At 38.1% G+C, this 18853-nt stretch overlaps 1 protein-coding gene across 1 annotated transcript in view; it reads left to right on the top strand.

Annotated features, from left to right (window-relative positions):
• Positions 1-18165, top strand: part of sf3b1 (splicing factor 3b subunit 1) — an 81013-nt gene extending 62848 nt beyond the window's left edge. The window contains exons 16-25 of the mRNA XM_031893603.1: positions 615-761; positions 2310-2435; positions 3703-3924; positions 7067-7249; positions 7349-7460; positions 7547-7667; positions 13637-13768; positions 14362-14634; positions 14738-14954; positions 17787-18165. Coding sequence (XP_031749463.1) covers positions 615-761; positions 2310-2435; positions 3703-3924; positions 7067-7249; positions 7349-7460; positions 7547-7667; positions 13637-13768; positions 14362-14634; positions 14738-14954; positions 17787-17945 — 1692 coding nt within the window. The 3' untranslated portion in view covers positions 17946-18165. The remainder of the gene's footprint in view (positions 1-614; positions 762-2309; positions 2436-3702; positions 3925-7066; positions 7250-7348; positions 7461-7546; positions 7668-13636; positions 13769-14361; positions 14635-14737; positions 14955-17786) is intronic.
• The last annotated feature ends 688 nt before the right edge of the window (positions 18166-18853 follow it).

Raw genomic sequence — 18853 nt, 5'->3', positions numbered from 1 at the left:
TTCCACTTTGCTAACAACATAACCCTTAAAGGAACAGTAACACCAAAAAATGAAAGTGTATAAAAGTAACTAAAATATAATGTGCTGCTGCCCTGCGCTGGTAAAAGTTGTGTGTTTACTTCAGAAAGTCTACTATAATTGATATAAATAAGCTGCTATGTAGCCATGGAGGCAGCCATTCAAAGGAGAAAAGGCACAGGCACATAGCAGATAACAGATAAAACACTATTGTATTCTACAGAACTTATCTGTTACCTGCTGTGTAACCTGTGCCTTTTCTCCTTTTTTCCAGCTTGAATGGCTGCCCCCATGGCTACACAGCAGCTTATTATATAAATTATAGTAGTGTCACTGTAGCAAACACACCAGTTTTACCAGTGCAGGGCAACATTGCATTATATTTTTATTACTTTAAAGCTCTTTCATTTTTTGGTGTTACTGTTCCTTTAATATCATCAGGAGGAAAAAGGTTAAACACCTAGCTTCTCAAATTCTGTTTTTGCTTTTTTTTTTAATGTAAATTTGTGTCTTTGCTAGTCACATGGCCCCTTATCTAAAAGTTATCTAGACTGTTTTTTTTCCAATTATATTTTTTTCAATTTTCTTTCAAACAGGGACTTGCTGCCTTTTTAAAAGCCATTGGCTATCTTATTCCTCTTATGGATGCAGAATATGCAAACTATTACACCCGAGAAGTAATGTTAATTTTAATAAGAGAATTCCAGTCTCCAGATGAAGAAATGAAGAAAATAGTGTTAAAGGTATGGTTTTGCAATTGAATTTCTCTGTACTTTTAAAGGTACGGGTATAAGATCCATTATCCAGAAACCCGTAATCAAAAAGCTCCAAATTATGGTAATGTAATCTCCCATAGGCTCCATTTAAAAAAAAAAAAAAATTCTCTAAATATACAACAGTATATTGTACAATGGAGTACAAATGGTATAAACTAACGAATTGATACACAGGGAGATTGTAGCCAGCATTAAGGACGAAGGCAATGGGAGCGACTGATCTGTTTTGCACTGCGCAGATTTGTTGCTGTGAAAGTCCCAGCTACTAATTGCCGTGTGTCTTTGCCCTAAAAATACAAATCCTGAAAATGCCTTGATTTAGAGTAACATTGGAACTGCAGTAAGTAAAGCTCTACTCGCAGCAATCCCAAAAAACTGCTGTTGCTGGCTACAAATCCCCACTAAAATGCCTTGCCACTGACTAACATTGGTTAGTCAGTGGCAAGGCATTTTAGTGGGGATTTGTAGCCAGCAACAGCAGTTTTTTAACGCTGGGTACAAATCTCCCTGTGTGCCATTGCACTTAAGATGGCCATACACAAGCCAATAAAAGCTGCAATCTTGTCTTTCCAGACCGAACAGGCAATTTTTTTGGCCCATATATAGGGTGCACTGGCACAGCCTTGTGACCGATATCTAGCAGCAGATCTGGCAGATACCAGTCGGCATGTTTGAAAATCCTCTTGTTGATGTGGTTCCACTCTGAGAGGTCTTAGCAGGTCCCACTAGATGATCAGATCTTTGGCTCTGTGGCCAGTAGTCTTATTGGCCTGATTTTGTCTAGCATGTGGGTGGCCAAATAGATTTCAGATCCGTTTTATGGCGATCTTCCCAAATGAGCTGATCTAGCCATGCAAAGCCACCTAGGGCTACTTTACAAAAAAATGATTTGCAACACAGCCACCATAAAACCTGGAACTGGCTTCATAATTAAATTGTTAAAGGCTTCATTCAAGCGCTGGCAACAGGTTGGAAGGGAAGAGAACCCTTATTGCTACTATCAGTTTTTACCTCCTATCTCAACTTCTGTAATGTTATAGTTGTAGGTTCTAATAGTGTATATCGAAGGAAGGGCTCCTCCATAATTTAACCCTGCATTGTTTTTATTACTTTATTTATATAAGGTGAAACAAATATAAAGAGCACATGTATCAAAAAATCACTGTCAAGGCAGAAATATAATAGAGATGCACCATATCATATATTTGTAATTTTTATTTTTGTAGTAAACACTAGTGGTGACACAAGTATGTGATTCACGATGATAGGAAAAACAATCAAAGACCTTTTTGTTTCTGCTCTTAACTTATGTTTTTCCAGTACTTAATGCCTGTATAGTTTCATCCACCAAAGCATTACTGGTAGCTTGCTACTGTCCAATCACAATTACTTTTTGCTACACGTGAATTATTTTTAAATAAATGTATTAAACACATTTGAGTTAAAACCCATAAACACTAGTTTAGCCTATGTTTACTGAAAAATAACTTGCTCCTTAATGTGTTTTTCTTTCAGGTGGTGAAGCAGTGTTGTGGAACTGATGGAGTAGAAGCAAATTATATCAAGACAGAAATTCTTCCTCCATTTTTTAAACATTTCTGGCAACATCGAATGGCTTTGGATAGAAGAAATTACAGACAGGTAGAAAAAAAAGTGTTTTTTCTACTTTTTAACATTTTTCAAATTTCCATATGCTGCATCAAATTTTAAATATATTAGGAGGGAAAAACAAAGGACAGAAAGGAAAGACATAACCAAATGAATTCTCTGGGGAAAACAACAAAGAAATAACAGATTCACAATTAGCTTCGGTTATATAGAAAATAAGTGGTACATATGTGTATAAATTTAGCCATAGTGTCCTCTATAGATGCCGTCATCTTTTCTATAGTGATTGGATTTTAATTAAGCATTACTCAAATTTAAAGCTGTCCCTTAGCCAGAGTGAGGCAAGTCTAATTGTCCACAGAAAAAAACATGAAAAAAAAGAGAGACTATTACCAGCCTTATATAAGCCTTTAATGAGTAGATTAAAAAGTAGATGGAGTGGTGATTTTGAAAGGTTGCAACTTAATGCGAATAATCTGTGAGAAAATGTGCAGTGCTTAGTTTATCTAAAAGCAGTAGGTCTTGTATACTATGGTTTGGCCTGCCAGAAATGACTACCATCAACTTTAGATTGAGCAAATTGTGAATTTTCATGGCAGTTTAAGGGCCAACATCTGATGCACTATTTTTATTAGAAGGCCTTCCAGTTGTCAGAACTGACAAGCTTTGAGTGATCTTTCAGTGAAATGAAAATGGATAATTTTGAAAGTAATAGTTGACTTTGATCCTTTTGGTTCAATTTTCACATGGTTTTTCTAAATGTTTTTTTTCAATCTTCATAGGTTATTAGGTAGGATGCAGCTGTTGGCCTGTTAGTCCCACTTAACCATAGTTTATTATATGGAAGTAAACAGACCTTTTAAAATGGTATATTGTGTAAAATGTGTATCTGTCATCCACCTGATTAACTGGATTGTCTGAACTAAAGTCTGTAGTTTGAATGAGTTTTAATCTGGATTATGTTAAAAAAAAAAAAAAAAAAAAACTCTGTTCAGGGGTGCAGGGTTGTACTGTTATGTCTTGGGATATAGGAAATTACTAGGGATGCACCGAACACACTTTTTTTTGGGTTCGGCCGAACCCACCCAGAGTGATTCGGCTGATTCCTGAACCGAATCTGAGACCTAGTTAGCATATGCTGATTAGGATCGGAAGGGGTTCGCGTGCGGCGATTTTTTTTCTTCGCTTTGGCCGGGACCGCAGATTCGTCCAAAACTGAATCCTTAAAAAAAACGGGATTCGGTGCATCCCTAGAAATTACCAACCTGATTAATTGTAATCTTTGTTTTATATAATGCAGTTGGTGGATACCACAGTTGAACTTGCAAACAAAGTGGGAGCTGCTGAAATAATATCGAGAATTGTAGACGACTTAAAGGATGAAGCTGAGCAATACAGGAAAATGGTTATGGAAACCATTGAGAAAATAATGGGAAACCTTGGAGCTGCAGATATAGATCACAAGCTTGAGGAACAGCTTATTGATGGCATCCTATATGCATTTCAGGAACAAACAACAGAGGTATGCAGAAATATTACATTGTTATACATTATTTTGGGAAACAAAAAAAATTAACACCCTTCCATCAAAACTTTTGCTCAAATAATGCATGCACACTTTTTTGTTTTTTTATTTTAAAGGGATACTGTCTTGATTTCTATGTTATACTTTTTATTTTTCAGTTACACTGTTTACATAGCAAATCACTCTACCATTTAAAATTTTATTTCTAAACCAACATGTGTATTTTTTTTTTTTTTTTAGTTATAATATTGGTGTGTAGGCAGCCGTCTGCCTGTGTATGAGTCTGAGCTTTCAGAAAAAGCCAGCACTATACACATTAGAACTGCTTTTAGGTAACCTATTGCTTTTAGGTAACCTATTCCTGCTCTCGTAACTGGAGTCGCAAGCCGGACTTGGATTTCTTACTAATGAGTCTACAAACAAATAAATAAGGTTGAGGAGACTGCCTCATACTAATGAGTGCTATTCCCATTTTTCTGTTGATTGGGTACTAAGAGGGGGGGTGATATCACTCCAGTTTGCAGCTCAGCAGTAAAGTGTGAAGTTTATCAGAGCACAGGTCACATGGTTGTGGCACCCTGGGAAATGAAGAATATGGCTAACCCCAGTCACATGACTGGGCAGTAAATATTGGTGGCTATACTCAGGCCTGGATTTGTGGCGAGGCCACAAAACCCCAGGCCTAGGGCAGCACAACTTTATGGGCAGCATGCCACCCAGCTGCACCTAAACGTTTCTCGCATATGGAGCACTGGGGACAAGACGTGCAGAAAACTTTAGCGTGTACTGTATGAACATGCGTGTAATCGTGAGTCATGTGACTCTGGGCACCGTAATTAGAAATCCGACATTGGCTATACTTTGTTTCAGGGGGACAATGGGAAAGGAGGAGGGGTGTGTCTGTTCTTAGGCAGGAATTAAAAGCAAATATAAAGGAGGAAGTGATGATGGTAAATGAAGGGAGCTGAAGCCTTATGGGTTAAGCTTCTCACAGATAGTAAATAGTCCACCAAATTAATAGTAGGGGTATGATATAGACCCACAAGTGTAAGCGAAGATGAAGAGAAAAGGCTGCTAGTTTGGGGCAAGTGATAATAATGGGGGATTTTAATTACCCTGATATTGACTGAATCAATAGTACTGCCAGGACAGTAAATGGGAACAAGTTTATAAACTTGCTGCATGACAGCTTTGTTGAGGAGCTAACCAGAAATCATGCTATATTCGATCTAGTGATCTCTAAGGACCCAGAACGTGTAGCAAATTTGCAAGTAGTTAAACCCCTTGGTAATAGTGACCATAATGTTTACTTTGATGATTGGTGCAAAAAACAAATATACGCTGGGGCAACGAAAAATTTTAGAAAAGCAAATTTTAGCTCCTTAAGGGCAGTGCTTCAGAGCATACATTGGGGCATTGTTTTATGCTAACAAAAAATCAGAGCAGAAATGGTTCAGTTAAAATCATATTAAATCATTACTGTTCTCCATCTATTCCTTTAAGAAGTAAATGTGGAAGTGTTAAGAATCACCCTATGAGGCTTAACTCTGAGGTAAAGAAGTTAATTGGGGAATAAAAGGAAGCTATTTAAGGAATGCAAGTCAAAGCGGACAGAAGCTGCATTTAATGAATATAAACACTAAGGGGGAGATTTACTAATCCACGAATCCGAATCCCGAATGGGAAAAAAAAAACGGATTGGAAACAAACATTTTGCGACTTTTTCGTATTTTTGGGGGGTTTTTTCGTCGCCGTTATGACTTTTTTGCGAATTGTCGCGACTTTTTCGTATTCAGCTCTCGTAAACAGCGGGCAAACCTTTCTGACTTTGCGTGATTTTGGAAGCCTCCCATAGGACTCAATGGCACTCTGCAGCTCCAACCTGGCCCAAGGAAAGTCACGATACTGAAGCTTGAATGAATCCGAAACTTTCATACTCGGCGCGACAGTATGATTATGTTGCGACGGCGATGAAAAAAAATCGCTAAAATGCCGATCATAACGAAAAAAAACGCATTCGGACGCTTTTCGGACGTTCTTGGTTTAGTAAATGTCCCCCTAAGTGTTGTAAAACAGCAATCCAGAAGGCAAAGATAGAAAATGAGGAGTGCATTGCAACAAAGGCTAAAACAAACCCCAAAATGTTTTTTTTAAGTATAATTATAGTAAAAAGATGCAGGTTGAGAGTGTGGCCTCTTCGGGTGCCAAGTCCCACCCAATATATGCACTGTTGTCTCAGCTCAAACTAGTCAGTGGTTGATGCAGGATATGGTGCATAAATGTTTACGCAATATTAATGTGAACAAGGCACCAGGGCCAGATGAAATACACCCTCCGGTACTGAGAGAGCTAGGGTCAGTTTTACAGTGACCTCTGCCTTTGATAATCCCAGATTTGCTTTCATCTGGTATGGTATCAATGTATTGGAGGAAAGCTGTACTGGGTCCACTTTTAACTTGTTCATTAATGACTTAGGGGACGGTATTATAAGTAATGTATGATGTAATGGATATTAATCATACAGGTTTAAAGATCTCGAGTGTTGATTGCATCAGCTTGATGTGGTCCTTGCCATTTGGCTGTAGGGCCAAACAATTGGATCAGTCCAATATCTCCCACTTTAAACTTATCAGGAGAAAATCCACTCCTTTGACATCCTCACCACACAAGCAGATCTTTCAGTGTAGTGCCAGTTTTATATTATTACTGATACCTTTAGGGCTCTGGCACACGGGGGAGATTAGTCGCCCGCGATTAACTCCCTGTTCGCGGGCGACTTATCTCCCCGAGTTGCCTACCCCTGCCATCCCACCGGCGAACATGTAAGTCGCCGGCGGGATGGCAGACGCGGCGCGATTTCGCGCAAATTGCTGAAAAAGACTCGCGAGTCTTTTTCGGCGATTTCCGGAAATCGCCCCGCCACGTCTGCCATCCCGCCGGCGACTTACATGTTAAATACAGTTCTTAAAAAGTTCTTAGATAAAATCCCTATTACTGGTATGAATTTTTGGTTTGGGAATGTGACGTATTCATAGATTTGAGTTTTGGAGGGAGAGATGAGTAATTATAGTAATTATAGAATACGTGCAGGATTTGGGTGCTGTGATTTAAATTTTCTTTTTTTGATCTTGTTTCCTAGGATTCTGTAATGTTAAATGGATTTGGCACTGTTGTAAATGCTCTTGGTAAAAGAGTAAAGCCTTACCTGCCTCAAATTTGTGGAACAGTCTTGTGGAGGTTGAACAATAAATCTGCTAAAGTAAGACAGCAGGCTGCTGACTTGATATCCCGCACTGCAGTTGTCATGAAGACTTGTCAAGAGGTGTGTTTGTTGGGGGGGGGGGGGGTTGTGTGTTGTTTTTTTTTTTGGAGGTGGGGATTGTTTAATTTACTAAACAACCTATCTTATGTTTCATTATAGGAAAAATTGATGGGACATTTGGGTGTTGTTTTATATGAATATCTTGGAGAAGAGTACCCTGAAGTACTGGGAAGTATTTTAGGAGCTCTTAAAGCAATCGTAAATGTTATAGGTAAGTATGAATCAGTGAATTTTCTCATTTTTGTGCCTATTTTAATAAATGAAAATTCTGCTCACTCTTTAACTTTGGCACACTAGGAATGCACAAGATGACACCTCCAATTAAGGATCTTCTACCACGGTTAACACCTATCCTGAAAAATAGACACGAGAAAGTACAGGAGAACTGCATTGATCTTGTTGGGCGTATTGCTGACAGGTAAAGTGCTTAAATGCTATTTTAATTTTCGATCTCCAATATGTCCTTTTATTACAAGATAAAACATCCTGAATATTAATGTCAAGGGTCTTTTGACCAAAATATGTGTATCTAAAATCATAATAGTGCATATTACATATTAAATCATGAAAAGGAAAAAAAGTGGGGCATTCATATTAGGTATACTAGTTCAGATGTAGCAAAGTCTCATATAAGAAAGTTCTAGATCTACATAGAGGCAGTATTTGATTAAGCCTCTTAGGTGCTACTGTATCCAGTGGGAAAATGTTAGAGAATGTTAAGTATAACAGTGATTTCATTGCTTTCAAAGAAATTGACTGTGTGTATGGGTGGCTACTGGGACCAATGGATGATACATTGCATGAAAAGAAATACACTAAGCCCACACACAAGCCACATAATCTGATGTAGAAACACCAACTGCTACTGGTACTCCTTTAAACTAACTCACAAGACACACACATAGAAAATGAAGACCACCGTGAACGGAGGTCACCATTTTTGCAAGTTTCAGTGTGTGTGTACACACATTAAATTACTTAAGTTGTTCTGTGCTTATAATTCCATTATTTGGAAATACTACTTCAACTATTGTGTGCTGTCCAACTTTTGTGGTACCGAGGGCCAGAATTTTTGTGGCCTGTGTGGTGGATGGCTAATAATGGAAGCCATTTTTGACCACTCCTCCCCCTTTTTAAACTGTACCCACTCCAAACCACACCAATGTTATCACAAGAGCTTTTAAGATCATACTGACATTGATGATGGTAGCACAGCAAAAACCCAAATAGTTGGTGCTCACTGTAGGGATATTACCCTTCATTCATATGTGAAAGAATTATATTATGTCATATTAAGACATACCCTTAAATCCATATGCCTCATCCTCCCTTGTGGATAGCACAGCAACCCCCACCATATAATTAGACACCTTAGGGACCATATAATAACTATTTCCAAATGCTACAAACTCCTAGAACAAAACCCTGCCTGGTTCACCTCCCACAGGCAACGTAGGGCAGGCAGTGTATGGTGCACACAGGCAGCATTGGGCAGGCAGAGTATGACATACACAAGCAGTATAGGGCAGGCAAAGTATGGCAGTATTCTGCATGCTCTATGCTGCCAGTGTGTGCCATACTATCCCAGCCCTATGCTGCCCTGTGTGCGCCATACTCTGCCTGCCCTATGCTGCCTGTGTGTGCAGTACATATAGTGACACAATGCTGACACTGCTCCTACAGTGTGTCTGAGGTGTGAACAATGTGGGGTCTTACAGTCTGAGCCTGAGGTGTGAACAGTACATTCACTAAAAGGTATGAAAAGTACCGGGGATTACAGCCTGAATCTGAGGATAATAATGCCAGTTAATCTCAGTACTGATACAAGTATGGAACCCATTAACCAGAATGCTCAGGACCTGGGGTTTTCTGGATAAGTGATCTTTCCATAATTTGGATCACCTTACATTGTCTACTAAAAGATTTTTCAAACATTAAAAAAAAAAATCAACAGAATTGTTTTGCTTCCAATAAGGAGTAATTATATCTTAGTTGGGATCAAGTACAAGGTACTGTTTTAATACAGAGAAAAAGGAAATCATTTTTAAAAATTAGAATTATTTGCTTATAATGGAGTCTATGGGCCAGTTACGGGCCATCCCGTAATTTGGAACTTTCTGGATAATGGGTTTCCGGATAACGGATCCCATACCTGTACCATTTAAAGCTTACACAAAGGTAAGCAGTCACAGCAGGCAGACAGGTGGGGGGGGGACACAGAGGGGCCAGTTGGACAGCAGAGCTTTAAACAATGTAGGACTCCAAGCCTGTAACCAGTTTAAACATCATTCCAACCTATTCTGATGGAATTGATAACAATGTATAGAATAGAAAATAACTAGCTTTGTACAAATGTAATTCGTTAAATGTATTTTTTTTTTTGTAAGACAACTAACTGGCCTACACAGCTTAAAAATAATAATGATGTTCTTTCTAGAATCATCACATAAGAATAAGTGGCAAGGCTTTGATTTGGTTCAGCTAAGAGGTTTAATTGAGTTATGAGAAATTGTTCACACTTTGACTAAATATAATAGAATCTCCCTCAGGCAGAAATTAAAACAGGATCACAAAAAATGTAGGCAGCTCAAGTGGTTGTAATCACTTACCTGATACCCCAAGCCGGTGCTTCTGTTAGCAGAAAACAGCTCCAGCCAGGGGTACATGTGAGTGCTTCTTTCTTTACACTGTGGGCACATGTTAAGTGTGAAAAACCAAACATCGGCAAAAAAGCTGGCTTTTTCACTTTACCGCATATGCTTTGGCTCCAGGATTTTGGCAGTGCAGGTTTCTGCTAACAGGAGCACCAGCCCGGGGTATAAGTTAAGTGATTACAATCTGAAAGGAAAAAGAAACGGTCTCCACGCTCCAGGGTTAAAAACAAAGATCTTTATTGAAACAAAATACAAACAAGCAGTATCTGACACTTGATGCATTTTGGGTGCATCCACCCTTAATCATATGCATATTAAAATATAAATTCCTAAATATATCTGTCATTAAAGGTTGTTCACCTTTAAGTTAACAATTAATAGTTATAGATTGGCCAATTTCAAGCAACCTTTCAATTAGTCTTCATATTTAATCTTCTATAGTTAATATAATTATTTGCCTTTTTTTCTGCCTCTTTCCAGCTTTCAAATGGGGTTTTTGACCCCAGCAGCCAAAAACTATTGCTCTATAAGGCTGCACTTTTATTGATTTTTTACTTATCTCTCTATTCAACCTTTCTACTATTGATATATCAGTCACTCTCTCAAATCATTCCCTGATTACTAAGGAAAATTGCACTCTAGCAACCAGATAACTGCTGAAATTCCAAACTGGAGAGCTGCAGAACAAAAAGTAAAACCGTTTAAAAAAAAAAAAAAAAAACTGTCAGTAACAAAAAAAAAATGTAAACCAATTGCAAATTGTTTCAGAATAGCACTCTACTTCATACTAAAAGTTAATTCAAGGGTGAACAACCCTTTAAGTTCCAGACTATTTTCCGTGCTAAATTAAATAGGGGAATTTAAAGTTTTTTTGCTCACGCATCTTTTTACCACATCTGTTCACATTAATCACTGAGGGTGCCTAATATTTGGCACCTCCCAGTAATTGCTCCTTTTCTTCTCCTTTAAAAGCACACACAGCATTTCTCCACCAGCCCACAACTGCAAAGCAACAATGACATCTTCCCATAGTTCTTATTAAATTCAGTCTAAACCAAGTGGGAGTGTGAGCATCTCCTAAAAATGCTTAGCTTAAAAGTCAGTGGGAGCCATATTATCACCATTTTGAATATGACGCCAGCAAGTTTGCAGTGCTTTGTGGTAATATGGTTTTGAGAATTAAAGGAAATGTAACATTACATTTTTTTAAGTAAAAAAGCTATTCTACCCTGCACCAATAACTGCCCTATCCTGCAAACCGCTTAGTATTTTAAATGCTTTAATTGAAAATACCTGCTAAAACTTGGCTTCCTGCCAATTGAACTACGGTGATAAGGCGAAGGAAGGAGCTGCATCCACTATGTGACGATTGATTGATCAAGCCTAGCCTGACTCCTTCCTATACAGAAAGAAGGCTAGGCTCGATCGTCGCATAGTGGATATTTAATTTTTAAATTTCACATGGGGCTAGCCATAATCTTTATTTCTCAGCGTGCCACAGTCATGTGAACTGTGCTCTAATAAACTTCAGTCATACTTTACTGCTGAGCTGCAAGTTGGAGTGATATCACCCCCTCCCAGCAGCTGTTGGTTGAATACAATTTTTAATGAGTGATTAGATTACAGTGTAATTTGGTATAAAAACCATTACAGTATCCCTTTAATGAACAGGGGAAAGAAGGATTCAGTGTATCCTTAAGGGCTCTGGCACACTGGGAGATTAGTCGCTAAAGGGGGACAAGCCTTACGTGTAATCAATATTAAGTGGCATAGAGCTACCACTAGGCTCAGATATGCTGCATTAAATAGCTTGAGCCACAAGGAGATTGGAAAAGAGACACCACAGTGGCATGAAGCAAGGGTCATTATTAGAGATACTGCTTTCAGATATCAATGTTTATTTTTGCCTTCATGAAACAGTATACTTGTTCAACAGCAATTTGTGTTGAGCATAATTTTTTCCTGTTATATTAAAAAATTTCTGTGTATTATTTGTGATAAACAGGACAAACGAAAAACTAATATTTAGCTTCTAAATTACTTTAATAACCCCCTGCACAGTAGACTAATGGTGAAATGAAGGGGCTTCATACAGAGCTGATCTGTCTTTAACTAACCTGCCCCTTTTTTAGTATTTAGGTTCAGTGAACAACATACAGACAGTTGATAGTTTGCATAAAGTATTTGCGTATTAAAGTACCGTATATACTCGAGTATAAGCAGAGTTTTTTTCAGCACCCAAAATGTGCTGAAAAATTAACCCTCTGCTTATACTCGAGTCCCTACAGCTTGCACCCTCTGTTACCTGATTCCCTGTGCTCTCTTCTGCTCGCCGCAACTTTCTGACTCCTTGCTCTGCCTCCAGCGTGACATCACATGCTCGGCTCCGTTGCTTTTAGCTCTGTTATCTATGTGTCTAATGGGGAGGGAGAAGGCATGGCATGCACAGGGGAAAGCTCAAACTGGCCTGCTATTTATTTCTTTGTGTTGCGAGTGGATAGAGCTCTTAGATAGCAGACAAGCTTGACCTTTCCGTTGCCTACCTGCTTCAATTTCACAATGCTAGGAGGTGAGGAGAGAGGGAGGGGGGAGCTCCTTGAACGAAGTGGCAGGCTGAATCCTATAGGTAGGTTTGGAAGTAGGAAAGAATAAATTTTTTTGGAGTTGGTATCACTTTAAATATCTTACTGTCCCTTATATATTGTTATGGGTGAGTACCGAGGATTTGTAATTTTCGTCAATTTCCATCAGCCCCCAACAACCTTATGCATTTTGTGGGAATTGAGGAGGGGTGGTTCAATAGCAACGCAGGTATTAATGAGTGATTCCTTCTCCAGGTGATTTATGCTGTTAAGCCTGTGGGAGGCAGTAGGGGAGAGCCTGGCATCTCGCATACTCATTCCTTGCACGTATTTGTTCAGTAAGATTGATAGATCCTAATTTTATTGGAATTTATTTTGATTATTGAAACTTGGCAGTAGCTGCTGCATTTTCCACCCTAGGCTTATACTCGAGTCAATAGGTTTTTCCAGTTTTCTTAGGCAAAATTAAGTACCTCGGCTTATATTTGGATCAGCTTATACTCGAGTATACACGTAACTACTTTTTAGTTTAATCTCCAGGGTACACCTCCTTTTTTTTAAATAAAGTAGCAAGCATGAAATCAATTTATTAAAGCTCAAATAAGGGTATTACACGGTATAATAAAAATGAAAAAAGGTTTGATGGCATTATTGCTTTAGGACTGTGATCCCCAACCCGTGTCTCATGAGCAACGTGTTGCTCACCACCCCTTTTGATTTTGCTCCGTGTCTTCAAATACATTTCTGGGTTGGAGGCAAGTTTTGGAAGCACAGACAATTTTAGTCCAAGAACTTCCTGCATGAGGCTACCAAATAGCCAATCAAAGCATCCTCAGGGATCTTTTTCATGCTTCTGTGGTTTACCAACATTTTTTTACAACTTATTGACCCAATTGAATTGATATTGAATCCAGGACAGGGGCACATAACAGGGCTGAGTACGGTAAGGAGAAGAAAAAAGCAAAGTCAAGGATTGACCAAATATCAGGGCAGGAAAAGTTTTAAGTGAAGAATAGGCAAGATGACAAAAACAACTAGAACCATCAAATTGGCCACAAAGTGATCAGAAGTGCTAGTTATTGTAGCCTGCAAATTTCTAACTCTGAGCTTATGAAAATGACCTTAACATTTTGTTATGATGATATTTTCAGAGGAGCTGAATATGTGTCTGCAAGGGAATGGATGAGGATTTGTTTCGAGTTACTGGAACTGCTAAAGGCACATAAGAAGGCAATTAGAAGAGCAACTGTCAATACCTTTGGCTATATTGCAAAAGCTATTGGGTAAGTATATATGGTTTCTCAGATGTTTAACCTATTGAACAAAATATGATAGTGTCACATTTATTTAACTTGTTCAGAAATGTTGACTACAAATTTATAGAAATAAAATGTTATACAAAACAGGACTGTTGCTTTTAACATTATTTTTTCATGTGCCTTAAAATGAAAATAAAGAATTAAGGGCTTTTGCAGCCTAATGAAAAATTGTAGAGTGTGTGGGGAAAAATTACACATGGCTGTAAAAGCATGCAATACAGGATTTACAGCTGTTTTTAGGACTGTATAAGCAATTGCATTCATTTCTGTGGCAGTCTTGTCACAGCAGCAACAATCCTATGGCACAACTTGGTGCCCAGGGTTCTTGCACAGCATTTACATGTGCTTCAGGTAAGGCTCAGAGATGGTGCTTTGTGTATAGCAACACTAGTACTTAAAGCGCTATTTACTAACACCACACATTTTATGTTTTGTGCTTAAAGTATAATAATAAATATAGCATAATAAAATGCTACAACTGACTTTCACTTTGTGTGCAGGCATCTTAATTCAGGTTGCCTTTCATTTTTTGTGTTAAACATTTTTTTCTCTTTTAGGCCTCATGATGTTCTTGCCACACTTCTTAATAATTTAAAGGTGCAAGAGAGACAAAACAGAGTATGCACCACAGTAGCAATAGCTATTGTTGCAGAAACCTGCTCACCATTTACAGTTTTACCAGCACTAATGAATGAATATAGAGTACCAGAACTCAATGTTCAAAATGGTGTGTTAAAATCCCTCTCTTTCCTTTTCGAATACATTGGAGAAATGGGAAAGGATTATATTTATGCTGTAACACCATTGCTGGAAGATGCTTTAATGGACAGGTAAATAAATTCTTTAATGGGAAGGGGGAGATAATTTTTTTTTTTATTGTCCCTAATATTTTGTTTTTTTTTTTCTTCACCCCCACCCTATTTTACTTTTCAGAGATCTTGTACACCGACAGACTGCTAGTGCAGTTGTTCAGCATATGTCACTAGGCGTGTATGGATTTGGATGTGAAGATTCTTTGAACCATTTGCTGAACTATGTTTGGCCAAATGTGTTTGAAACTTCCCCTCATGTCATCCAGGCTGTTATGGGTGCACTTGAAGGCCTACGGGTTGCAATTGGGCCTTGTAGAATGTTGCAGTATTGCTTACAGGTATGTTTGTTTTTTTCCCTTACAAATTCATGTATTTTTATATTACAGATAAACATTTTGTTCTAAGAACATGTATTGCTGTTTAAAATGTATTATAAAGCCATTGTGATGGTAAGATTTTAGTAGTTTGTGGTTTGTTTGTTTGTTTTTTGTTTTTGTTTTTTTATAGTAGTTAATGATTTTAGAGGATGTAACCTTCTTGGGGCACAGAGCCATACGTTGCTATTCATCAGGATGTATACTCCACCCTCCCATACTAGTGCCTACCTACCTAGAAGTTTAAATATCCTGCTTCTTTTTATCCTGAGGATGTAGTTTAACTAATTACTTATTACTAAAGAAATTCCTAAAAATATATTTTTTGGAGTTAGATATGTTAATTGAATGAAATCAAATAAATCAGTAGGTGTTAGGTGATTATTATATAATTTTATTCTTAAAGTTTGAAATACAGTATTTGTGATGAAACAGTACAGCAAATTATTGACGTCAGTAAGTAGAAAAGTAAATCAAGTGGAGGGTCACCAGATAATAAACACACTCAATTTCCTGTTTTTCTTTTTCTGGGTGTAATAAGAAGGGTGCTTAGCCACAGCTGTGGGCTCTTACATTTTACCCTAATACTTACTGTTAGAGTATTTTCTAAATGCCCACAAACTGCAGGGGGTAGAATTTAAAGGTGCACTTGTACCTTGGACATTGAATTATTGTTTCCATGAGCTTCATCTTTAACAATGCACTCTTAATCTTGTAGTAGTTTTTAGTGTGCCTAGAGAGTAATGACTGTCTGCAGTCACTGGATACATAACCAGTACTTGGACCAAATTTATCTGAGGCTTTCACTAATAAGCATGGTGTTGGCCAGATACATGGAGCAAATTTTAGCATATAACCGTATGCATTTTTGTACTGATATCTGATTTGTGTGTATGCACACAGGTCCAAGGCATAGTCCCTGTGCTCTTAGCCTTAGGGAAATATCAGATGAGTCACTTTTTGCCCATAGGATATCTCACCAATAACTGTTAACCAATCACCCAAGGTAACATTTGAGTTACTCCCTATGTGAATCTCCGTGGTCCATAACCTATACTGCCTCTGTTTTACACTTTTTTTTTTTTTTGCCTGTTTCCTCACCCAGCATGTGCTATTAGCAAAGCAGCGGTAGCACCATATAAATATTGAAGTGCTATCAAGTTATTTTGTTAACTGCCCATTATTCAGTTGATCAGCTGCAGAACATAAGCTTAGACCATGAGTGCAAAGCACTTTTCCTTAGAATGTATAGCTTTGCTTGATAAAGAGAACTGATGCCACTAAGACTCCATCTACAAGAAATAAACATATTTAATCTAGGCAAACACATGTTGGGGCTGCTGGACTTGACTGCAAGACATGTAGATCAGCAATCATTAATAAGCAAAAGTTCTGGCTAGTCTTATAACCTTGCAGCAGTTCCATACAGGGTTAGGACCATTCTTTGGTAGATTGACTTGTGGGTTTAGGGTCATTGCCTTGTTGCATTAACCCACATTCTCTTGAGCTTCAGTTGATGGCTAGAAACCAATATTTTCCTGCAGATTTTGCAGATACAATTTAGAAATGATAGTTTCATCAATGATGGTTGGCCATCCTGGTCCAGAGACAGAAACAGACCCAAAACATGAAACTGCCACAACCTTGGCTAACAGATGGGATACAGTTCTTGTGCTAGAATGCAGAGGTTTGCACCAAACAAAACTATTCATTTAAACTAATTTTGGTCCCATCTGGTCACAGACCATTCTTTCAATACCCGTCTACCCTCCCAGGTCTCACACACAGTTGGCTCCACTTCTATCACGCTGAATTCTGTAGGCAGGCGGGGAATAGTGGATCCACTCTCATAGAACCTGTACTTGTCAGTGCAGCTGCCCAAGTTAGTTACACGGAGCAGAGCAGGGATCAGCCCTAAAATTCCTGTCAGTGCAGCTATACCCGGCTATGGAATGTAGATACACTTCTTAGCCTGCCTACAAAAAACAGACTGAAAGAAGCAGAGCCAATGCTGTTGGTGACCAGCGCCTTAGAAATACATTCCATCAAAAGGAGAGTGACTGTCCAGTGTTTTATTTGTATGTTCAGTTGAGTGCTTTTTTTGGCATGCATCAATCACTTTGTATTTAATTCTGACTCTTAAAACTGTAACAGGAGTCAGTTCTTCTCAGGGTCTTTTAATCAACTGGCAGCATTGTCTCAGAAGACAGAGCCAGGATTGCAGAGTACGTAGACAGGCAGATACTTTTGAACATTAAAAAATGTTTAATGTATTTTGAAAAATAACTTGGATTTTTTTTCCACCTTACAAAATAATTTTGGCGGTGGAACCCTTTAAGTATTCCTTTTAAGCTGTAAAATGACTTGTATAAATATGCTGATTTAGAGCAGTGGAGGCAATCATGTAGCTTCTGTACAGGTCCCTTTTTCAAACCAGGGTTCAGTGTAAGTATGATTCATAACAAAACATTGCTTCAAAACAATACCGTTTTTTTAAAAATGATAAAACTTGTGCAGAAGTAGTGGTCTTTATAGGAGTCATTGGGGACCTGTGTGCCCTGCCTTCCATGTATTTAATAAATACAGTACTACCAGTGCATATTTAAAAATGAGTTGTACATATCTTTCCTCTTGACATTTATTTAAAACCTTTTTTTAGCTAACCTTTTAGTTTCTGCAAGACTAACATTAGTATAAAACACTTTGTAAATTAAAATGATTGTTTGGTCTCTTTAAAACTGATACCTGCATGTTGTGTCCACACCTTTATTTTTTGTTCTTTGTTTTTTCTCCTAGGGCCTCTTTCATCCAGCCAGGAAAGTGAGGGATGTATACTGGAAAATATACAATTCAATATATATTGGCTCACAAGATGCCCTCATTGCTCATTATCCTCGTATATACAATGATGAAAAGAACACCTACATTCGCTATGAGCTTGACTATATTTTGTAAAATATTTACCATCGTTCACTTAATTGTTCTGCATATTATGTGAAACATAAGTAATACACACAGTTCTGCAGCATGATTTTTAGGAGAGCCTGTTTTGGTGTAATCTGTTTAGAAGTGACTAGGAAAGTTTGGCTATTTTTGATCCAAAATCTGATACAAATGCCATTCATTTATCTTTGAAGATGTGTATTTGTGAAATAAACATTTTATGTATAAAAAATGTAATGCTTTGTTCCTTTATGTGAAGTTAAATTTAGCTGAAAAAAACAATCCATCTATTTCAGCCCTTCTAGTGTTCCACAGTAATTGTATTTTGTGTAATGTTTATGAAAACTCTAAAGTGGCAACATCCTGCATTTTTTGCAAAATCATTAGCAAAAATAGACAGTACCATTACTAACCTTAAAGGACATGTAAAGCCTACAATGTATATCAGTTGGGCACGTCTACCCCACCCAAATGGTACCATTTGTACTGTATATATCCCCTCTGTTTGCCAGCACCATCACATTTTCCTAAAGCAAATAGCAGCTTTTACTCGGTGGCCATTTTTCCTCTGATACATAATCAGATACATTTAAATCTGCAAACAGCATACACACACACAGACCCTTATTCAGCATACATTTCATCAAGAATACAGGTTCACACAGGCAGAACTGTCTGATAAAAGTTCTGCTTTGTTTGAGCTGAGCTCAGGAGAGTTGGTTGTGAGAAAAAAATTGAAGCAGACAGCTAGAGCTGAGTTTCTATTGTAACCAGCAATGCCATCTCTTCACTGGCTGCTAGACTGGGGGGGTGTGTTTAGTAATCTGAGCTTAGAAAAACTGAGCATGCCCACAAGCCAACAGCCAAAGCAAATTCCTAAGGGAGGTGCCGAGTGGGTTACAGGAGGAGAAGCAAATCTA

This window comes from Xenopus tropicalis, chromosome 9 (genome assembly GCF_000004195.4).
Source record: "Xenopus tropicalis strain Nigerian chromosome 9, UCB_Xtro_10.0, whole genome shotgun sequence".
Taxonomy (NCBI): Eukaryota; Metazoa; Chordata; class Amphibia; order Anura; family Pipidae; genus Xenopus; species Xenopus tropicalis.
The sequence above is the reverse complement of the archived record's forward strand: the minus strand, read 5'-3'. Positions and strand labels throughout refer to the sequence as shown.